The 25,061-nt window shown below is 36.1% G+C and overlaps 1 protein-coding gene across 2 annotated transcripts in view; it reads left to right on the top strand.

Moving 5' to 3' along the window:
* Nucleotides 1-25,061, top strand: part of LOC150096887 (chloride channel protein C-like) — a 134,778-nt gene that overhangs the window by 42,912 nt on the left and 66,805 nt on the right. The window contains exons 7-8 of one of the 2 annotated variants that reach the window (XM_090408430.1): nucleotides 3,680-3,772; nucleotides 13,178-13,421. In XM_090408430.1, coding sequence (XP_090264556.1) covers nucleotides 3,680-3,772; nucleotides 13,178-13,421 — 337 coding nt within the window. The remainder of the gene's footprint in view (nucleotides 1-3,679; nucleotides 3,773-13,177; nucleotides 13,422-25,061) is intronic. The other variant, XM_090408431.1, reaches the window with a different exon arrangement.

The following is a 25,061-nucleotide window of genomic DNA, read 5'->3' as shown; positions in this document are numbered from 1 at the left end:
CTAGCTAATTCTCTTTGCTATCCTGACATTCTTGATCTTAACCAGTTCTTTTCCCAAATATACTGCAGAAGTCACCTCTCTTCTTCTTCAATATATCTATTCCTAATCCCATGTTCTTTGACACTACAATGGTGCCAGATGGGATAATCTCCAGAACTTATACTCCTTCTTTCTTATCTGGTCAGACTACTACTTCCACTCTCCTGATATGAACACTTGCTGTTAGCCAGATACTGAAATTATTCTTGCTGGAATGAAGGTCTTCATTCCTTACTTTATCCAAGCCATGGTTTTAACAATGGCAGTACTAAGACAGTCCAAGAGAAAAATTCAGCATAGTGTGAGTAGAGTAATGCAAAAACTCCAGCATCATTCTCAGCCTATGCTGAAGCATGCAGCAAATTCAAATCTGATTTTGAAAGGGCCAAATTCAGAAAATTTTCCTCCTATACAAATGGCAGTCATTCCTGGTCCTGTGCAAGGGTCATCAGGAATGATTTTTGCTCTTCTGTGCTGTTGCATTGCTACAACCACACCTAAAGATTTATCTGACATTCTTCTCCTTCAATTCCTGCATAAATGATTGAGGCAGATCACCTCTTGCTGTATCAGAAACAGGTTACTAACCACAAAGACATCAAAAGAATTGAATAATCTGGATACCAAAAAGTTTCTGTTGTACTAAAAATTTGTGCTGTAGAACTTTATTCTATATTATCTGTATGCTTTTTTATGCTCAGTTAACATCTGTTTCAGTGCATAAAAGCAAGCATGCGACAAATGGTAGTCATCCTGTTTGAAAAAAAAAGGGGAGATAAAAGTCTGCTGTCAAACAACTGAATTTCTTTCATCTCGGTCCTCTTCCTCTCTAAAATAGAGAGTCGTCAACAGTCAACGCCTTACTCTCTGGAGACCCACCAGTTAATCAGTGATTAGTGTAGATTCCACGACTTTCAAATCATTGTCATGATTTGGAAGTCATGGAATCTACCTAGCCTGCATTACCCACCTCTACACACATGCCATGGAAAGGTTTGGAGAAACCGGTGGAGTAATTTTTTGACATTTCCAGAGCATTTTATTGGGTCTGCCATTCAGGCCACTCAGCAGATTGTCCTTACTGTGAATTGCTTCTATTCGCAGTGAGGACAGAATCCAATGTAGGAATGTCTCAGAGCCCTGTTCTGTCCACTACCTTAATTCTCCTGTACATAACTGACTTCATTTTAAATTTTCACTGACCAATAATCCTATCCATAGTTTTGATGATGATAATATATGGGAAAACCTCACTTAACACAATTAATTAATCTATCAATTAATGTGCACTAAGCAAAGTCGTGTTAAGCGAATACAATAAACAATAGGAATAATTATAACTTGCCCATCAGTTAGTTTAAATTTGGGAAAAAAAATTAACATTAGAGGATAAAATCATCGAAGTTAATAAAAATCAATTGCTTAAATTTTTATTTAATGTCTAAATGTTTGATTGAGCTACTTTTTTTACAAAAAAAAGTAAGTAAAGATGTTTGAATTATGCTGGACTTTTTCATCTTGTCATGCAATTTGCGATAGCTGGCAATCGCTTTATCAAGATTTCGACGGATATCAAAGTTTTGTTCCATATCAGGATCAGCATCCAACAAAATTTCCTTAGCATACTCAATTTGATTGCAAACTATCTCAAGTTCTTTTGCAGTTAGCTTCTTAGTCTTCACATTCTCTTCTTCGCATTTCTTATCTTCTTCTTATTCATATGCACACTGTTCTTCTAGTTGAAGGAGATCATTCTTGCTTAACTGTTCTGAATGGGAATCGAGCAAGTTTCTCACATTTTCATTATCCAGTTCATTAAATCCAAGTTCTTTTCCAATTGTGCTGATTTCTTCAATAATGTTAGATTTTGGATTTTTCGCACGATAAACCAACAGACTTGAGTTTATGTTAGTTTATCTTGAGTTTGAAAACCTCTGCATTGCCTCCTAATAAACGCGTAAAAATAAAAGACGATCTTTAGATATTCTGTATCCTGGTTGAGATGTTTCAGTTTATCTAGGAAAGTTTTTGTTGGCATATGCTTCCAAAAGAGACCAATTTCATCAATGTTGAGTATTTGCTGATCGTCATAATCACCCTTCTGAATTACCCTTTGCAATTCTTCAGGAAATGTGGCAGAATCTTTATCAGCATTAGCAGATTCCCCAATTATTCTTACATTATGCAGTCTAGCTCGATTTTTAAAATGGTCAAACCATCCTAAACTCGCAGTAAAGCTTTCACGTTCCTCTTGAAATTTGGTCTCTTTCAATGAGGTAAAAATATTGAGAGCTTTTGCATGAATATTCCCTGTACTAAGAGGTATTCTTTTTTGTTTATAATCCTCAATCCAGAGCGATAGGAGATGCTCCATCTCAATCATTAAATGGCTTCTTTTTCAGATGATCTGCATGCGTAAAGAACCAGTAGCAACTTTCTTTGTTCTTTGTATTCTTTGTATTCTGCTCTTATTTAATATAGTCCAAACTATAGACTTGCTGTATCCCAGGTTTCGCACAGTCATTATATTACTGGTGCCACTTTCATGTCTCTTAATGACTTCCAGCTTTTCCGCTTGCTGCAGATTGGCGACAAAAAATTTTGCATAACATAAAAAAATCGCATTAACTGATTAATCACTCACTTAAAGTGGGAAATAGTGTCATTTCAGTCAATCACACTAACTGATAATCGTGCATATCGAATTTACGTTAAGTGAGGTTTACCTGTACTCCATTTTTCATACTCATTTGACACCTTGTGGTGCTCAAACATCATAACAAAAATTTCTACAGCCAGTGTCTCAAATGCACACCTTCATGCTATTCTCTGATTAGGCGGAGAATAGAATTAAGATCTTTTTATCTGAAAACTCATTCACATAAAAAAGGTCTTAATTTACATTCTCATATCCTGGATAATACCAAAATTGTCAGTTAGATTCAGATCTCGCTTCTTGGTCTGACCTTTATGTATAAATCCTGGTAAAACACATCATTTCATAATGATGTATTTTACCAGGATTTCACCAATCTACTATGTACAAATTTGAAATTTACCTCACCTTAGAATACTAAGCTTATGTTTGGAACAGTGGACCAAGGACTACTTGGTCCAAAATTCTTGATCCCGAAGCAATCTAGCTGATCTGTGACTTCTGTCTCTTCCTCTCATAGTTTTGCAGTCTAAGTTTTATGCTGCTCCTCTGCAGGTGGTTCCATGGACACTGCTCCATCAAACTGGCATCCACCATTCTTATGCTTTCCTCTTACTAAGCCTGTGTGAGCTGGCTCTAGTCAGTAAGGTCTTCATCTCTTGTTCCTCCTTCATTCCATCTATTCCTATTTTGCAATACAGCCTTCCCCATGACATGTTCCCCATCCTGCAACCTCTAACTCTAAAGTAATAGTAATAATGATAACAAAATAAGTAAGTTCTTCCTCCCTTAATTCTTGCCACACAACATCATTGTGTTATAGGGTCTGTATCCTCTTTTGTGTGTGATTTATATTAAAAAATACACACACACACAGTCTATAACTCAGAAAATTCTGATCTTTGTTCTTGTTTTATTATAGAAAAACATTATAAGTTATAAAAGTGAAGATAAATTATACAATATATTTTATCTATTTTTCAGAGCTTTGGTAGGAGCTGGCCTTAGCCAGTTTAGGTCATCAACTCTTGGCATTAGGCTTCCATTCTTTTCCCGATTTAGAAATTCTGAAGACAGGTAAATAGAACTACAGAAATAAAATCTAACGTTATAGGTATATATTTGTCTCTCACTATATCGAATTCATAGGGACCAAAGAAATAGCGTGTTATAGCAGAAAAAGTATGCTATAGTGAATTTCCATTAGAATAACATTGATACAGTGAGGATTTGGCTCAGAATTTTAGGTTGTTTTTATAGAGAGTGAGCTCACTATAATGGCATTTGCTACAAGAGTTGGCTGTCTTGAACTAGTATTCTAATCTTATAAAAATAATATAATAAAATAAGTAATGGTTAGTTCTTTGTCAGCCTCATGATTGTTGAAATAGGCTAATCATGCAAATAATTTCTCTGTAATAAATTGACAGGTTTTTAAGGATAACAACAGTTCATCTTCAGCGTTCACATCAGAGACGTATGTTGCAATATTCAAAGCTCCTTGTGCTAGGATAAATTGGTTGGTCATTGAAATGATATTAAAAACAAAAGAGAACAACTATACTTTGCTAAGGTAGTCTGTTTTTTTTTGTGTGCTCCACCAACTCTTTTCGTAAATGAAGTCAGAAAGAACTATCTATTTTATTATTATTATTATCTGAGACCTCCAAGGAGTCAAGGACTCATCTAGAAAGGCTATAATCATGCAAACAAATTGTCATACCTTCTCTTAAATTCATTCACACTATATGCACTCACTAACCCTAAAGACAAACTATTCCACTCACCCACTGCTTTGTGAGAGAAAAACCTAGCTCTCACCCCCTCTTTCTTGACTGTGAACAAACTTAACTTCCATGGATGCTCCTCTGTTCTCTTTCCACCTTCCATATAATGAAAAATTTCATCACACAGTTTACTATAACACCCATTCAAAAGTATATATATATATATATATATATATATACCTCTATCATATCATCCCTCTTTCTCCTGTTAACCAACCAGAGTCTATAATCCACATACTTGCAATCCATTCTCATAATCTAAATCCCATAATCTGGATATAATCTTTGTAACTCTTTGCACCTTTGCCACAGCTTCTTTATCTACTTGGAACCCGAGAGATCAAATCTGCATACAGTAACCCAGGCCTTATAAAGAGGCAAATAGTTCATGAAAATGAAAAGTGACCTTCATCTTCTGCAAGAGAGGAATTGGAAGTGCTCAGTAAGGAGACTCTGGAAATTAAAACTGAGTTAATTGTGTTGAGTAGAGAAATTAGTACAATGGAGATTATTTTAGTTGAAGTAACTAGAACAGGATTGAGTATAGGAGAGTCTTTGGTGATTGATGATGTAATAAATAGCATGGGAATGATTGGGAGTCAACAGAATGAAAGCACAAGAGGTCTAGAAGAAATGAGATGTCATGAAAGTGAGGGAGTAAGTAAAAGAGCATTGAGGGAAAGTAATGAAACTGGGAGAGTCATGCTGAATAGCGTAGAAAATGAGGCTGTGAGTGATGCTTGTTTGGATTTGAATGAAGTTATGAGTGGTACAATATATGGTGATTCTATGATTAAGGGTATGGAGAGCGGTATGCCTGAGGAGTGCTTGGCTGGTGGAACAATAGAGAGAGTGGCTTTAGCAATAAAGAGAGGGCATGATGCAGAAAAGATGATAGTTATGGTGGGTACAAATGACCTGAGTGGTAGTATTAATCAGGTAGCAAAAGATTTAAAGACATTGTTTGATATTGCAAAGAAGAAAAGTGTCAAAGGGAGGATAGTGTGTGTGCTGCTGCATTTTGACAATTATGAGTTAAATAGACGAGTGATGATAATGAATGATATGATTGCAAGAATGTGCAAAAAAAGAGGTCTGGAATATGTTAATATCTGGAGTGTGTTTGAAGGCAAAGGACAGCTGTATGCAAGAAATGGATTGCATCTGAACATGGAAGGTCATAAGTGATTGAAGAAGTTACTGTTTTCTGAACAACAAGTTGAAGTAATTGAGCAGGGAAACTAAACTTGAAAAGGTTGAATGTAAGAGGGAGACACTTATGCAGTGATTGTATATTTGTTGAACCTTATTTGCTGAATAAATTGCAGAATAGAGTGGATAAATATCAGCATGGGACTACCGAAATTAGTGACATATATCAGTTCTAAAGCTGGTACAAGAACTAAAGGGAATTTGCAATTTTTGTATACTAATGCAAGAAGCATTCAAAATAAGAGGGAAGAATTTTTGGCATTAGTCAGTGCAATCTCACCAAAAGTTTTAGGCATTAGTGAAACTTGGCTGTCAGCAGAAGATGTAGTTACTGGAATAGTTCATTTGAGGTTGTCTAGTATGAAATAGTGACCAATGCAACCAAATATACAGTTGGTTGCTGCTATAGGCCAGGAGGTATATGGGGGGTGATATTTAATTCATGCATCAGCAAATTAGTGTAATGAGTGCAGGGTTAGTGATTATTATTATGGGGGATTTTAATTATGGTGATATCATTTGGAAGGAGGAAATATCACGTGACAAAAAGGAAATGGAATTTATACATCTTCTAAGAGATAGTTACTTGAAACAGCACATAACTGAAGGGACACATGGTGTGAGAATGTTGGACCTGGTCATTGGACCTGTAGTTCCATATATACCCCTTAAGAAGGGGTATATATGGAACTACAAGTTAGGCAATTATAATAAGCTTCACAGTGAGCTTACAGCCATCCCATGGCAGAACATATTGCAGGGGAAAGATGTTAGCAGTGCATGGGATAAAATCAGCAGGTATCTGAGGGAAGGCAATATCAGAATGTATCCCCATGGTCAGGAAGACAGACAAGGTAGGCATTAGATGGATGAGTAGTAGTATCAAGCTTAATCTACAAAAAAAGAAAATGTTATGGAGAATTTATAAGGAGAAAGGTGATCAATACACCCATGAGCAGTACAAGGCTCAAGCTAGGAAGGTTACCAGCATTGTAAGAAAAGCTAAATCAGAATATGAGAAGACCTTAGCCAAGGAGATCAAGGGTAATCCCAAAGAGTTCTTCTGCTAGTAAAAGGAAGAATGACTTCGGTAGGATAATTTTAGTGGGTGCTGATGGTATCGAGGTGACCAATTCAGATGTAATAGTAGAGTTACTGAGTGATCACTTTTCAAAAGTCTATCACCCAAATGAGGATATCTCTGTACTTGTAGCAATAACTGATGTGAGAATTGAAGTTAATAAATCACAGGTACTTAGTATATTGCAAAATTTAAATACAAACACTGCTGTAGGTTTAAATGGAATATCAGCTTAAGTGTTTCGTGAATGTGCAAAGGAATTGTCAACGCCTCTTACTTGGTTATTTAACTTAAGTTTGAACTTTGGTATGGTTCCTAGGGAGTGGAATGAAGGCAATGTAGTTCCTTTGCATAAAGGTGGCTCTAAAACTGCTGTTGTTAATTACAGACCAATCACCATCTTGGGAGTAGTGGTAAAAGTATTGGAAAAGTTGGTTAAAGACAGAATTCAAGAATGGGTGGATCAGGATATGATACTCTATAGGGGCCAACATGGTTTTGTTAAAGGTCGATCCTGCCTTAGCAATTTATTAACTTTTTATAATAGAATGACATCTGAGTTGGACAAAGGAAATGGCCACACAGTACTACTTCTGGATTTTGCTAAGGCTTTTGACAGGATACATACCCCATGGAATACTGTTGTGCAAATTGGAGCAGATGGGGATGGAATACCAAACTGGTGATATGGATAAGAGAATGGCTCAGGGAGAGATACCAGAAAGTGGTGTATGGAGGAGCAGAGTCCAGGATGAGGCAGGTTACCAGTGGTGTGCCTCAGGGCTCTGTGCTTGTGCTGTTATTGTTTAATTTGTATATAAATGATATAGGAAATGGTTTAAAGGGAGATATATTCAGTTCTTTGCTGATGATGCAAAGTTGGGTAGTGCAATAAAAAATCAAGCTGATGTTGAGAGTTTGCAGGATGATTTAAATAAGCTGGCAAAATGGGCAAAAGGTAATGGATGTCAGATCAATGTGGAAAAGTGTAAAGTTGTGCATTTTTGGGATTAAAAGATTACCAGCTGTGTACTACATATTACATTGATGGAACAGTACTCTAAGAGATTGATGAGGCTAGGGACTTGGGGGTGTTGATGAATAGGGAGATGAAGTTCAGAGGACACTTTGCTAAGGTGTCCAAGATTGCACATAGGATTACTTGGTTATTGAAGAACACACTAACATCCAGAGATAAAGAGGTTATTATTCCCCTTTATAAGGCATTGATACTTCCACATTTGGATTACTGTGTTCAAGTCTGGTCACCTGGATTCCTTGGAGATGAGGAGGTTGTGGAGAGTTCAGAGGAGAGTGACTAAGTTGGTGAGTGATGTAAAAAATTGATAGATTGAGAGATTGTGGATTGTAGAGGTTGGTTGATAGGCAGAGAAGAGGGGATATGATAGAAACATTTAAATTACTAAAAGGTTTTTATAAGATTGATGCATGGGAAATATTTCAGCTGCGTGATAGTGATGGAAGAACAAGAGGTTATCCCTGGAAATTAAGGAAAAGTGTGGTTAACAAGGGTGTGAGAACGAGGTTTTTTGCCTGGAGGATAGTGAATGAGTGGAATGAATTGCCGAACTCAGTTGTGAGTTCTTTCGTAAATGAATTCAAGAAGAGATATGATAGATATTGTTTTAATAGTTTAGGTCTCCCGCGATGAGTCTACTGACTCCATGGAGATACCCATAATAATAATAATAATAAAATTGACTTCCTTATCCTTACATGTCATGGTTTGCTTCAACATCGCAATTATTCTCTGAGACTTGTATTTGAAACTTTTGCTATGTGACCTTTGAACTTCAAATTCCTGTCTGCCATTCACCAAGATCCCTAGCCTCATTAGTTTCTTGTAGTATAACCCCTCTAATATGCTGCTGGAAATCTCATCATGCCAAAGTGCATAACTTTACACTTACTAACATTAAACTGACAGCCATTTTCTTTTGTCCAAATTTCCAGCCTATTCAAATCATTTTGTAAGTGCTGAATATCAGACATCCCTGATTGCTTTGCCTATCTTTGCGTCATCGGCAAGCAATTGCACATCTCCTGTTAGACCCTTCCTATTATCTGCACATCTCCTGTTAGACCCTTCCTTGTACATTAATGTATAGCTTGAACAATAATGGCCCAAGGACTGAACCCTGATGTACACCACTGGCCACCTTAAATCTGGCAGATTCACACCCACCATATACCACTTTTTCATATCTGTCTGTCAACCACCCACTGATCCAAGTCAAGAGATTATATTTCAATCCCATATTCTCCAGTTTAATCAACAGCCTTTTGTGTGGTACCCTATCAAATGCCTTAGCAAAATCCAATATTATCTTAGTGTATCCATTCCCTTTATCCAACTCTGCCATAACATTGTTATAAAATATAAGCAAATTGCTAAAGCATGACCTTCCTTTAGTAAAACCATGCTGCTCCTTGCAGAGTATAGCTTGTTGGTCTACCCATTTCTGTATGCAAGTTCTTTCCAACTTCTCTAAAATCTTCACTACCACATCAGAGATACTTGATAGGTCAGTAGTTAGACATATCTGTTTTTGTATCACCCTTGTACGGTGTGGAACTATCATACATTATTGTGGGTATCATCATCAGCTGAGACTCAAGTTATAAAACGTGAAAGGTTTAGCCAGTTTGGCTGAACGTTCCTTTAGCAAACATGCTGATATTCGATCTGTTCCTATTCACAAATTCCTATACAGGTTATGCAATAACTCTTCAACTTCATTTTCATGCACATCTAACTCTTCATCCAATATAGCAGTAGCACTATGTTACATATCACGTGACTGCGACAGCAAAAAGCATCTGAGTTTGTAGTCCTTGGTAATGTTATATGTAAATCTTGCTAAGAAGTCTGCAGTTGATAGTGTCATAGGCTTCAGTTAGGAAAACCAAAGCAAGTTCTGTCATAAGGTTTTTTTTTTTTCAGTGTACTTTGTGAGATTCTGCAAATTGTATTTTCCAAGTCTAAAGCCAGATTATTCTGAAATGTTTTTCAAAGGAAAGGCTTAACTCTGTTGAAGGTCATCTTTTCATGCAGTCTGTTAGTGATTTGCCTGATTTTAGAAAGTCCACAATTCTGAATTCCCTCCAGATTGCTAACAGTGAAAGTGTTTCAAAATGTTATTAAAGTGGCATCAAATCCAGATTTTATTATTTGGGCCAAAATTTAATATTTGCTCATTACACAAGTCATTTAGTCCTTCACCTTTTTTAAACACTTCATAGACATATTAAGTTATGTTATATCAAAAGGTCAGCTGAAACTGTCTGCTTTAGTCTCACTTTTATTTTCCCATTTGTTTCTGAATGGTTGTCTGTTTGTGATGTTACACTTATTTTGCAGTTTTAATAAAAGATGGCCTGTCTGATGAACACTGACCTCAGGAGTGTCATTTTTGTTTTTTTTTTATGAAAGATACCCACTTTACTTTGTCAAAGTTGAAATGTTATTGAAAAGGAATGAACTTAGGTGTAATCACACTCTTAATTTGAACCATGATAGGCTTGTACTGCAAATGTGATATTTGCCCTAAAACTGTCTTTATATAGTTATTAGTAATGTTGAAGCCAGCAAATCTAAGGTCAGGGTTAGAATCCTGGCTCCACCTGTCAATGTCAAAGTGGGGGGAGGTAGTTTGTGATTATGTATTAAATCAAGAGTATATAAAAAAAAATATAAAAAAAAAACATTTCAAAATGCATATTATTAATATTCCTTTCTTTTAGTGTTGCACGGTGATCAGCATTCATTTTAGAAATTACGGACTTTATAACCATATTATAAATCTTTTAATTTCCCGACGTTTTGATCTTCATATTAAGATCATCATCTGGAGCATATACAAATATACAGGACAAGCTGAGTTACATTACATACAGTAAGCCACAGAAACAACGATTTGATCACAGGTTATTCTACTGGCATGACCTCTAGTGAAAAAAAAAAAAATTACAAATTAATTAATTATTTAGAAACTACATTAAGCTGAATTCTATTTATGATAACATGAGCAAACATTCTTTCTTATAGATAGTTTTCTTTCAGTAACAATGATGTCCTATTCTTAGCATTACAATTGTTATTTTTGATTTAGGATCCTGGATTATCTACAGTCCTGTTTATAGTTACTCTTAGAGAGGAAGGTTCCATGGTCAAATATGTGCCTTCCATATGTTTGCGATTTTTAGACCATCATCATTGTTCAGATTGGGGTGGTTGATAATAATCTCACAGGCTTCCTTAAATTTGCGTTCATACCATGTTTTGGGGTGTAATATAAACAGCTGGTGCTTTTCCAGTCAATTCTATGTAGGGTGTTCAGGACATGATCAGAAAGGCTAGCTTCACCATAGTTATTATATTTAATGTGTTGTTTATGTTATTTTTGTCTGATAGGATTTGTGCATCCTGTTTCCTCTATATATGGTATGTTACAGGTGCAATAAATATGGTATACTCCAGGGTGGGCCAGCGGAGGGAGTGGGTCTTTGGATGAGTTGAGTAAGCTTTTTAATTTTGCAGGAGATTTAAAGGTGGCTTTGAGGTTGTATTTTTGTAGTATTCTGTTTATTTTATCTGATGTCCCTTTAATGTTGCTTCTGCCTTAGTATCTCCACTCTGGGCCTGGCTCCCACTGACGAGACCTCAATAAAGGTCGAAACCGGTATGGGTAGTGCCCCCCCCCCTTAATGCATAGCAGTATACATGTCTGCAAGGAGATGTGCTGGGCATTATGGGAGATACTGAGACAAGGAGTTGAAAGCTTGATCCACCTTTGCTGTGAGTTGCCTGGTGTTGTACTACCTTACCTCAATCCTGAAGATATTTTCAGGTGCAAACTTTGTTTGCTCATACTTGGATAAAGGATTAAACTAAATTTATTATAGTCTAACCAAGCTAAAAATAAACTTTCAATGTAAGGAATGGTTATAGTTTTATTGTAGTCTGGTTTATCTTTGTTTTTTATTGATGGCTTGTAGATTAAAATTTAAAGTTATCAGCAATACTTTTCTAAAAAATTAACCATTTTTTAGAAAAGTATTGCTGATAACTTTAAATTCATCTTTCAGTGCATGTTCATTGGAGCAGATCTTCAAAGCCTTGTTTTTTAGAGTATTAATGACACCTAGTTTTTGTGTTGGGTGGTGGTAGGAGTTTATGTGTATATTGGCCAGTATGTGTCCATTTCTGGTAAACAGTGAAGGAAAGATATTGCCAGAAGGAAGACGTGTGACAAGTGTATCTAGAAACGGAAGTGTGTTCTGTTTTCCAATCTCAATTGTGAACCTGTATGCGTTTGTGTTGTTTGTTTAGGTGGCTAAGGAAAGTGTCTAGCAGCCATGGGACCAGATCGCAAAAACATCATCAACGTATCTGAGGCAGACTTAGGGTTTTAAAGGAGAGGAATCTAAAGCATGTTGCTCAAACTGTTCCATATAAAAGTTAGGGGATGGGGATAATGAGAGATAATGGCAAGCCCATGGCTGTGCCTTCTTTTTGTAGGTAGAAAGCATTTTGCCATACAAAATAACCATAACGTAATACATGCGTAAAGAGCTTCGTGATATCTGGAGGGAATTTGTTCTGTAAAAGAAGGATTGTCATTGATTGGGACATTCGTAAAGAGGGCAGAGACGTCAGAACTGACTAATAAATCATCTTTTTCTAATGTAATGTCTTTGATTATGTTTATGAAGTGTTGTGTATTTCTGAGATAGGAGGGGGAATGACCTACCAACTCCTTGAGTGTTGCCGCTAATTTCTTGGCTAGGTGATAATTCGGGCTATCTATCCCTTCGACTATCGGCCAGAGTGGTGTGTTTTGTTTGTGTATTTTCGATAGCCCGTAAATTCTCGGAGAACGAGCATAGTGCAGAAGTAGTTTTTTTGACCGTATCTTTGTGCCATGTAGTAATTGATTTAAGTAGTTTCTCTGTTTTCTTTTTTATTCTATTGGTTGGGTCGTAGTTAACAATTTGGTATGTATTATTGTTTGAGACTAGCAGATTCATTTTTTCTAAATTTTATTATTACTAATATATCTGGTCATCAGTTTTCTTATTTGGCTGAACTGTTTTTAATTTTCATTTAATAAGCAAACAGATAATTTTGCAAAATAGGCTGTATTTGTCTTTCTTCTAAACTGGACAGGCTACTAGTAAACACACACACACAAATTAAATGATGGATATTTTTTGTCTCTCGTATAAGCTGTGTTCTTTAAAATATAATTACATAGAACTTGAATAAGACTTTAGAAAGTATAAACTGAAGCATAACATAAGGTTATAGTGTCAATTTAATTTTTCAATTACTTAAGTTATTTACAATATGATTTACTGCAATAATTTTACTTTGTGTAGGCGAAATTTTATATCTGCTGGAGCTGCTGCAGGTGTTGCTTCAGCTTTTGGAGCACCAGTAGGGGGCCTGCTTTTTTCAATGGAAGAGGTGTCTTCCTTCTGGAACATGAAGTTATCTTGGCAAACTTTCTTCTGCTGTATGATATCAACATTTACTACTGATTTATTTAACTCTGCTTTTACAGCTTTCAGGTATCAAGGAAACTTTGGATTATTTAAAACAGAGAAATACATTTTATTTCAGGTTAGTAAAGCTAATATTGATGTTCTATTAGTATAGTAAATCTGTTTGCAAATTTGCTTGCAAGAATTAAGCTCATACATTCAGCCCTCAGTATACCATATATAAAGAAATATTAGAACAATAGTAAAAGATTTGGAGTGAATTTCCTTTAAACAGCACAACTGTTATGAGACTAATAATAGTTTGTCATAAATTGCGATAGTTCTTAATGTGATGATAAGCTTTCAAGTATCCCCCTAACTCCAATTGTTTCTTGTCATTCCTTTTGTTATAGAAACATTGATGACCTTTTTGTTGTTTGGAGGACTTCTCCCCATTTAGATCTTGGCCTTTTCCAAGATAGGATAAGTAGCATTCATCTGTGTCTCAGATTTATTGTGGAGATTGAATCTAATGACTCACTAATATTTTCACTAATTGCTACCACACTGATTACACCTTAAGCCAGTCTTTTCTAATGGATATATATATGTGTATATATATATATATGGCTTAACGGATTTACTTGGCTAAGAGACATATTTTTTAAAAAGATTAAATGACTGAAAGCCGAGAGATAAACTATGCATCAGAGTGTTAGCGTTAATACACTAAAGCTTTAATGTATAGATTTTTTGTTCTTTTGCAATTTTTGTTGGTTGTTCCCTCTTATGCACCTGAAGAAGTGTTCTATGAAGACGAAATTAGTCATGCAATCTACTTAATTAAACAGTAGTTTTTACTTTTATCTTTCAGTCATCATTTAATCTTTAAAAAAAAAAGTGTGTGTGTGTGTGTGTGTAGGAATTTCCATTCCTTCCTTTTATAGAAAAATAAGTGTAGTTCCCTTCAGAAGAGTTGTTCTTTCCCATACTCAACTTCCACAATCAAAATTGACATACTTTACAATGATACAGTTCCACTCTAATGCATTGTTCCATTCACGTTTACTTTTCATTTCCACAACAACCTAAAGGGATATCTCTGTTTCTTAGATCAAAAAAGAATTTCTGAACAAAAATTAAGATTAATTTTAATTTTTATTGCTATTTTTGTTTAGGAGTACCCCTTTTTATAATGCCATTGGATTTTTACTCACCATATGCCATCATCAAAATTGACATACTTTACAATGATACAGTTCCATTCACATTTACTTTTCATTTCCAGAACAACCTAAAGGGATATCTCTATTTCTTAGATCGAAAAAGAATTTCTGAACAAAAATTAAGATTAATTTTAATTTTTATTACTATTTTTGCCTATTTTTGTTTAGGAGTACCCCTTTTTATAATGTCATTGGATTTTTACTCACCATATGCCAGCTGCCGCTCAATAAGAAGACAACCAGGAATATCCTACAAAGGTATATTCGAAATTATTTCTTCCCATATATTCTTCATGTCTTTAAAACATCAGTAATGTCCCAAAGAATGAGTAAAAAGCCAATGATATTTTAAAAAGGAGTACTCCTAAACAAAAATAGTCAAAAATAGCCATAAAAATTAATATTTATTTAGAGGATTAACATGAAAATTTTTCCGAAAATTAAGATTCCCAGAATTTTAACTTTTACATCTTCTTCTCTTCATTTAGAAAACCATATACACTGTTTACCTCCCAAAATGAAATGTATCCCACCCTGATATTTTTCAGATCCCCTAATTCTGTAATCTCATTTACTCTGGGTCTCTGGAAATTACAAGAACATAAATATATCAGGCTTTTCCAGTCTGGTAATTCTGAACTTTCAAAACATGCCTTATCTACTATGCATAATCAGATTTCTCTTCTTGGATAAAATACACTTCTAGCTTTTCCTTACACAAAAAAACATCTAAGAAATCATCATCACAAAAAACCTCTAAAAATGTCTTGTTTTCCATTTAAGACACTACTTCTCTCAGGGTGCTTAAGGGTAAAAGCTGTATATCCGAGAAGAGATCTCCGAATAGCCTTTAAAGGAATGTGGAGAACCGACCAGGGCATCTGACCTAATGTCCAATTTTCACCTTCTCATGGTGCACACTGTTACTTATCTACCCGGATACATACTGAATGAACGAGGATGGGCTGGCAATTTGGGATTAAGCTGACCGAATTGTATTCTTATTGACTTAAACCATGATGTAAAATGATATTACAATATGACAGAATTTCATGTGGGCTGGGCATTACCCTGTTAAACAAAGGCCCCTGTTATTTTCTTTCATCAGGGAACCAGAGAGAGAGAACAGCAAAAAGTCAGCTACTGGAACAAATCCTGAAACACATCCCAACTCAACATCACCAGAGTTAAAAATCGGTATTATCAACATAAAAAGCCTGAATGGTAAAGAAATGAAACTAGCAAAAGAACTGGATTAGTACCAGATCGACATAATAGGGGTGACTGAAACAAAAACTGAGATCTTCCTAAGCAATAAATATAAAATGTTATATTCAGGCAATGACAATCAAGGAAAGGAAGGAGTAACAATAGTATTCAACACAAAATACGAGGCTAATCTTCTTGAATGGCAGGCAGTCTCAAGTAGAGTGATGTGGGCAAATATGAGAATGCGGAACTGGACAATGAGACCTATTTGTGCCCATGGTCCCACAGAAGGTTCTACTAAGGTAGAAGTGGAGGAATTTTTTCAGGCTTTAGAGAAAGCAACTGACACAAAAGGAAAAGTTGGTCCTTGTTGGTGATCTAAATAGCAGAGTAGGAAATGATTGTCAGACATACAAAAATATTTCAGGAAAATTTGGAGAAAAGAGCAAAGCTAATAATAATGGCAAATACTTGTTGTATTTCTGCTCAGGAGATGGACTGGTTATTACTAACACAATGTTCCAACATAAAAGTGTGCACAAATTCACATAGAGAGAAGAGGCAAGCAAGGAATAAGAAAAGTCTCATTGACTATGTTATTCTTGATAGCAATGTTTTCTCCCTGGTTCAGGACACTAGAGTGTACAGAGGATTTGAAATTGGAAGTGATCACTATTTAGTCTTGAACAGGATAAAATTGAATTTCATATTGAAAAGAAGAACATGTAAGAAAGTTTTAAAGTGAATAAAAGTTGAGCAGCTCTCAGATGAAATATAGACTAAAATACACAAACATTATTCAAGAAAAATTAAAGAGTTTGAGAACAGGAACCAAACCTTGGAGATTCAGCAGAAAGCCCTGATTAATTCAGCCAATGAGGCATGTGGTGAGGTTATCTGCAAAGATAGAAAAAGCAGAACTCCATGGTGGACACAGGAAGTTAGAGATGCATTGAAGGAAAAGAAGAAAGAAAATTGAAAGTTCTTGGTGAATAAATCTGGTTGTGCTCTTAGAGAATACAGAGACAATTGTAAGAAAGCTAAACACTGTGTAAAACTAGCTAAACAAAAGTCATGGGAGCACTTTGGAAAGAACATAGAAAATAAATATCAGGAAGGTGGCAAAATATTCTGGAGGCTGTTGAAAAACCTCAGGAATGGATGAAAGAGTGCTGAAAGGATTAGAGATGATAAAGGTGACATGAAAACAGGAGAAAAATATAGCCTTGATATATGGAGTAATTACTTAAAAAAATTGCTAAATGAAACAAGCAGTGACAGCACAGTGGTAAAAAATACTCAACAGGCATACAATAAGGATTACATATCCATACTTAAAGTAGAAAAAGCCATTAAAAGCCTGAAATGTGGAAAGACAGCAGGAGAATAGATGATATTCGACCAGAAATGCTCAAGTATGGAGGTATAAAAGTCTTGCAGTGGCTGCTTTGCATAGTTCAGATAGCCTGGACAAGAGGGATGAATTACAGATGAATTGGACCTATATATAAAAAAGGGAAATAAAACTGAATCTGAAAAATTATAGAGGTATTTCCCTACTGAGTGTTCCTTAAGATTTGTGCGAGTATACTGGAGAAATGGTTGAGACAGATTGTGGAAGGGAGGAGGGAAGAACAAGCTTGATTCAGTTCAGGCCAAATAGAGACTGTCAGGATCAGATTTTCACTTGACGACAAATAGTTGAGAAATTGTATGAATATAACAAAAATCTGTATTTAAGTTTTGTAGCCTGGAAAAGGCATATGAGAAGGTGCCAAAAGAAAAAAAGCTATTCAAAAATGCTACAGTTATATGATGTCAGTGGGACATTATATCAAGAGCAATACTTAGTCTTTATTTCAGTTGAAAGTCAGCAGTTAGAATTGAAGGAAGATGGCTTGATGTTAAATCTGGTGTCAGACAAGGATGTACATTATCCCTTCTGTTATTCATTATCTATATGGATCACATTATGAAAGAAAGTGGTATTAAATCTGATATCAAAATTGGAGATGTTAATCTCAACTCTTTACTTTATGCTGATGTTGTTATACTTTTTAATAATTCCAGTACAATCTGCAAGATTCCCTGACTAAATTGAATAACTGTTGTAATAGATATGGTATGAAGGTCACCAATAACAAGACAAAGACAATGAAAATAGGCAGAAGCATTGAAAAGATCAACTGCATTGGGAATGGAGAACCTATAGAACAAATAAAACATTTCAGCTGCTCAGGCACAATTTTTAATGAAGACAGTAAGTTAAATATAGAAATAGACAACAGAAGTAAGAAAGCTGGTATGGTAGGAAGTCAACTGAATAAATTTATATGGAATAAGAGAGAAATTAGTCAAAACATTAATTAGCTGTATACAAGGCAGTGTTCAAACCAATTTTAACTTATGGATCTGAGAGCTGGGTTAGAAGTAAAACACTTGACCAAAGACTAGAGACCGCAGATATGAGAGTCCTGAGAAAGATTAGGGGCGTGATGGCATCAATGGCAATATCATATTAAAAACAAGGATAATAGCAGGAACTTGGCATTGTTAGCATCCAGGAATGTGTTAGCAGATCTAATCTCAGATGGTATGGTCACTTAAACAGAATGGGAGAGGAAAGATTAATGAAACAAGTGTTCTCTGCCATTTTCTTTAACTGTTTATGTCTAGCTCTAACCTTTACTGTGACCTTTGGCTGACTTTTATCACTGTTTATCACAGAAATATAAGATCTGATAATCTTGGAGTCTTGACAGATAACAGATTGATTTGGAGGAAAATTTTACTATAGCACTACATGATATCCAAACAGGATATCATGTAGTGCTATCATAATATCCTGTTCAAAATTTTAATAACAGATTGATTTGGAGGAAAATTTTACTATAGCACTACATGATATCCAAACAGGATATCATGTAGTGCTATCATAATATCCTGTTCAAAATTTTCCTCCAAATCAATCTGTTATCTGTCAAGACTCCAAGATTATCAGATCTTATATTTCAGGAATTCAATGATGATGATGATGATGACACTACTTCTCACCTATACAACTTCCCATACTTTTTTCAATCTCAAATCCTCCCATCTTTATACTGCTCACATATTCTGAGTGGTCCATCAAAAGCTTCTCTAAGAATGCCTTATTCATTCTTAATACTATCCAGAAGAGAGTAGCTTGATGAATTGATGATCCCACCATCACGCAGGTTCACTTCAATCATTCTCTCATAGACATTCTGTCTCTTCCTTATGTCTCTTTTAGATATTTTTAGGGCCTTAAAAGAAGAATATTTGATGTATATACATCTGATCATGACATGATCAGAAGTAGTTGAAGAGAAATGTTGACTTTGACTAAAAAATTGACTAACAAGTTGAGGACTACCTAGAAGAAAATAGAAAGATCACTGCTTGGTATTACCAATCAAGGTAGTGGAATACTTGGGTCAGAGCCAGGGTGAGTGACATTGTAATAGCCATTAAAAAATCCAAATGTCAGCAGGCAGGCAATATTGCAAGAAGTAACCCTTAAATGCACACAGTTGATATTTGAATGGTATCCAAGAAATGAAAAGAGAGCTACAGGAAAACCAAAGAGATGGCAGGAGGGAAGGATTAAATAGATGACTACAACTCGATGGCATAGAAAAACAGTTTTTTGCTGAACTGTTCACCTTCATTCTAACTGGTCTCATACAGAGGTGGTGAAGTTTTTTCACTTGGAAACAAGTTTTTTTATACCACAAAACCTGCAAACTGTCCAGAAGAACACACAATTGACAGACAGAATGTGCTGGCCTCTTAGATCCTTAGCCAATTCAGCCATAATTCCAAACAACACAACCACAAGACTGTAAGAACATAAGCTTTGAATAACTTTTTCTATGGCTTTGACAGAACTGAAGTGAGAGCAGTTGGACAGTAGTTTGTTGGCTGACGTTTATCACCTTTTTTGGGGCCTAATGATCTAGGGACCTGATTAATTAGTGATCACCAATATGGAGTCCACCATTCTTGTTTTATGGCAGACATCCCCACTAACCTCACCCACCTTTGTCCAGGCCGTGGAAAGATTTGGAGAATCTCCATGGTCACTTTGTTTTTTCCAAGGTATTTGATCGCATCTGGCATCACAGCTTTCCTTCCAATCTGCCATGTTATGGTCTCCCTCCTGCTGTTTATGAACAAATTCCCAGCTTCCTCTCTGATCATTCATTCATTGCTTAACTGGTAATTAGTTTACGGAATTAACAACGCATATAAAGTATATTAATTAAAGGTAACTTTAATGAATAACTTCTATATTTCAGCAACGTCACATTGCCATCTTCAGGAACATAAAGATATGGTATGTGCACGCAGGCACTAACACAGCAAATGAGGAAGAAAGCAAGAAACTAATATTGTTCCTAAAGTCCTAATGGTGCCCTCTTGCGGGCTAATTTGGTAGTCTTGGCAGTTGGGCTGAAGTTCTCATAATGTAAGTCTCCCAAATTTGGGGTATTTGCCCAAATTTGGGAGACTTACATTATGAGAACCCAAATTAGGGCTGCACATTTGCAGCCCTACAAGAATTGAAAAACAACAAAAAAATAGTAATCACCAAGGTGGATAAGGGAAACGCCACTGTGGTGCTCAATTAAAAAGACTACAAAGGTAAGCTAACTACTTTAGTACTAGACCGTACGACTTACCTCCCCATTGAATATAATCCGACCAGCTCTCAGATTAGAACTCTCCACAGACTCCTTAAGAAGGTCACTTCTTGGCCTGTGGAAGTCGCCAACAAACTAAAACCTTATAACTCTAGACCCCTCCGATTATATGGACTCCCAAAAATACATAAACAAAACGTGCCATTGCATCCCATAGTGGATGGCATTGATTCCCCCACATATAAATTAGCCAAACATTTAGCCAAAACGCTCACACACTACACTGGTGTTATGTCCCTATCTATCTTATGATTTTGCTTGTCTTACAAACAGCCTTCGTCTATATTCTTCTAACTTCTACTTTCAAGACATCACCAAAATTTCTACCAATATCTGAGCTATTGTTCCCCTTAGTATCCCTAGTATTTGTATTTTAACTGCGCCCTTTGGGATATTTAGTTTAAGATATTTTATACATAAACAGAGAAAAGGAACTCAAATATCTGAAAGTGTAACTATTGCAGTCGTGACACTATTTCTTGTTACTCAACATTGATTCCTTAAACTTCCCGTTTCTTAACATTAATTCCCTGCGTGGTTAGGCTCGAATGTTTCTAAGTGGTGCATTAGATTAGCAATATCAGACAACTCTTTTTTTTCATTAAACAAAAGGTTTATTATTTCTCTAAACATGGTACATATCAAATTACTTAACTAAATTACTTACACACTAAAATTAGCTTAACACAAGTAGTTGGGCTATGATTTGACAAAAGTTACTACAATCATGCCGCCACTAAATTTCTTACAAAACATGAATTCACTTAACATAAAAAAATTAGATCACCACACATTATTAGATTATTCAACTTCAAGTACACTAACAAAATCATTAACTACTCTAGCACATACTTATGACAAATTCTGATTCTCTACACATCACACTAGGCATTCAAATTCCTCAGGCACTCAGTTCACACTAATCAAACTCAATATTAATAAAACCATTTACTTCATTAACACACAACTATGTCATTAACTTTCCCTTTACAATATAGTAGGCACTCAAGATTCTTAGGATAATTAATTATTCACAAATTATCAACACTAGCTAGCTTACTTTTAACACTCTCTATCAAATTCTAAAGTCCTATTATAATTTCTCCCTAATCACTTTAACAGTTCCGTATTATGACAATGGTACCTATCACAAACAACTTCTAGTTAACATAAGACAAAATTCACAATACCTTTCTTTAGCTTCACTTACGGGCCTTTACCTTCTACTGAACGAACTTGCTTGCATAACTTTTTGCAATTCAAGGCTATATAAACATCTGCGCCGCCAGCTGTACTATCCGAAACGAGGACATCGATATCTTCACAGTTTCCTATGACTCTATGGTATATTTCGCATTCTACATAGGAATATGGGAATAGCTTTCCCGCTCACCTTCGATTCCTTGTTGTGGCATGAGGATATAAGCCATATCTCTCCACTCAGGAACACCGTGAAATCCACTAGAAAACCAAACTAAAACCACCGCGACTATCCAAACGTTTCTTCTCTTCTGGCAAAAGGCCTCAAGCCTCCTTGGCTATCTCAACGTCTTCCCCAAAACCCAAAAGAGCCTACTCCTCGAAAAAGCCTCGAAGGGGGGGGTTACCAACCCTTTTATAGCTGCCTCCCTAACGGCACCCTTTCTTACTTCTTTCTCCCGCCTCCTACTTGTTTTCAGTCTGTATACCAATTGGGTAGCATTTTGCCGCCATACGTCATTTTGATCGGCAACTCATAACGAAGTTTCTATCCGGGCATAGGCCCTAAGCAATATTCCGTTATTTCTCTTGTCAGCCTCTATCTTAAACCCCTTTTAAACCTTTTCTCAGAATTCTACTTAATGCTTAATCTGTAGCCTCTTACATAGCGTATTTCATGACTCATTCTTTTATACTTATGCACTTAACTCTTTCATTCTTAATCGCATTACTATATTAATTCTTAGTTAGCTACTTATTTAATACTAATTCCTTGTTTAGTCATAATACATCTTAATACATTCTTTTCTTTTGTTATCTTAACTAAACAATAGACCTTTACATTTTACTCAATTTATACTGGAATAACAAGAATATTTTATTAATTAAATTATCCTTTTTATGCAGGGGTTTTCATTTATGTTATTTATTTTTCATGTTACACCACGATAACTGAGAATACTATATTCTCAAGATATCGGGTGTAACACTGGCAACACACCATCACACATAAAAAACTCAGCCCACTTTAAAGCCAGTATAGAAAACCTCACACTCCAACACACTGACATAATGGTCAGTTTTGACGTCTCCTCCCTATTCACTAATGTCCCACTCAAAGAAACCCTAGAGCTCATCCAAGCCAAGTTTCCTCCCGATATCTCAGCCCTATTTCAGTTCACAATGAACTCAGGCTATTTCGTTTGGCAAGGAAAGTTCTACAAACAAATAGAGGGGACAGCCATGGGTTCACCGCTTTCCCCACCCTTGGCCAATTTCTTTATGGAGACATTTGAAGAGAAAGCCTTAAACTCCGCCCCACAAAAACTCGCTATTTGGCTTCGTTATGTGGATGATGTGTTTGCTATTTGGCCATATGGCTCAGACACACTCCATTCCTTCCTAACACACTTAAACAACCAACACCCCAGAGTCCAATTCACCTTAGAAAAAGAGGAAAACAACACCCTCCCCTTCCTAGACACTTTAATCACCTGCCAGCTTGATGGATCTTTGGTTTTCTCTGTTCGCAGAAAACCCACCCATACTAGCAGATACATTCACCAGCAGTCCCCCCCCCCCTCACAACAATATGGGGTTATAAAAACACTATATAACAGGGCAAAATTAATCTGCTCAGATGACAAGGCCCTAACTACTGAACTAAACCACATCCTCAACACTTTCTTAGCCAATGGCTATAACCCCAAAATAATCCAAAAAATACTAAAACCAGTAAACCACAACCCCCCTCCCACCCTTCACAATAAAGATTACACCAAGTCTATCACCATCCCCTACATCCAGGGCACCTCTGAGAAAATAACCAATATCCTCAAAAAATATGACCTTACTTCCTGTTACAGACCATATAAAAAGTTGGCATCCCTTAGTTACCAAAGACCAACCACTTCCCCTAGACCTACCTGGTGTATACCAGGTCCCTTGCAGCTGCAAATTGTCCTACTTTGGCCAAACAGGCAGAACAACAAATATCAGGATTTCAGAACACCAAGACTACATCCGGTTTCACCAGTACAGCCGCTCTGGGCTGGCAGACCATGCCTTAGATACCCACCATAAAATTCGTTGGAAGAAAACAAAAATAATTTATCGCAGCAAGTTTAAATATGAAAGTTTATTCAAAGAATCTTCAGCAGCTCTAAAAAACGTTCCCAACCTCAACAAATTTGGGTGCATGAAACTACCCCAAATTTGGGAGACTTACATTATGAGAACTTCAGCCCAACTGCCAAGACTACCAAATTAGCCCGCAAGAGGGCACCATTAGGACTTTAGGAACAATATTAGTTTCTTGCTTTCTTCCTCATTTGCTTTGTGTTAGTGCCTGCGTGTACATACCATATCTTTATGTTCCTGAAGATGGCAATGTGACGTTGCTGAAATATAGAAGTTATTCATTAAAGTTACCTTTAATTAATATACTTTATATGCGTTGTTAATTCCGTAAACTAATTACCAGTTATGTCTGACCAACGTATAAGCCTTGCTACTGGATTCATTCATTGCGTATCATGGCAAATGGTTGCTTCTCATCTGATTTTTTCATCAATCCTATTCATACCATTACTGATGACGGTATGCTCTATTCATCTTTATCATTCAGAAAACCTTTCAGTACTCATACGATCTAAGCTTCAAGATCTTTTGTGGCTAGCATCTTAAACACTGAACTTCTAGCCATTCTTGAGTGGGGTGGTAAAGATAATTTAGCCAATTAAATGCTACCAAAGCTCAATCCTACTTTATTTTCTGGAAGAAAGACCATGTCTCATCCTTTCTCCCTTTCCATTCACTACTCAAGATCAGTTTTTTTTTCTCTTCTGGGCTAGCTTTCATATGTAGCCTATCCTGGCATAAACATACCACATTCATAGCCTTTTTAGCCACCAAAGCTTGGTATTATTTTTCCATTCTAAACATTATTTCTCTTTTGCTCAACTCCTAACACTTTATAAATCTCAAATCTGCCCACTTCAAAATGTTGTTCTTAGCATCTAGGGTGGCATACCAAAAACCACTCTCAAAATGTTAATGTATTTTGAAGAGTATTTGTTAATATATGACCCTTTCTCACTGACTCCCTCCAGTCACTTTTTAAAAGATGCCTGTTTTGGCATTATGCCTCTTTGATAGGTATTTCTATAGATGCTACTTCACTGAACTGCCACCAACATTCCTCCACTTCCTTCTAATCATTTATGAACATGAGTAGTTGCTGTTCTGCTCCATACTTCCCAAAGCAACTCTCCAAACCAACTTCTCATCGTCTTTCATTCCATACCTTTATCCTTTGGAACATCTTTTCTCACACCATTTTCTCCCCAGTGAACACAACTTCCAGCTCTTCAAGAACACATTAATAGGGTGTTTTCTTCGCTCTCTCTAATCACTTGC

This window comes from Typopeltis vanoorti, chromosome 18 (genome assembly GCF_054136105.1).
Source record: "Typopeltis vanoorti isolate ZY-2024b chromosome 18, IOZ_Tvanoo_1.0, whole genome shotgun sequence".
Lineage (NCBI taxonomy): Eukaryota > Metazoa > Arthropoda > Arachnida > Uropygi > Thelyphonidae > Typopeltis > Typopeltis vanoorti.
The sequence above is the reverse complement of the archived record's forward strand: the minus strand, read 5'-3'. Positions and strand labels throughout refer to the sequence as shown.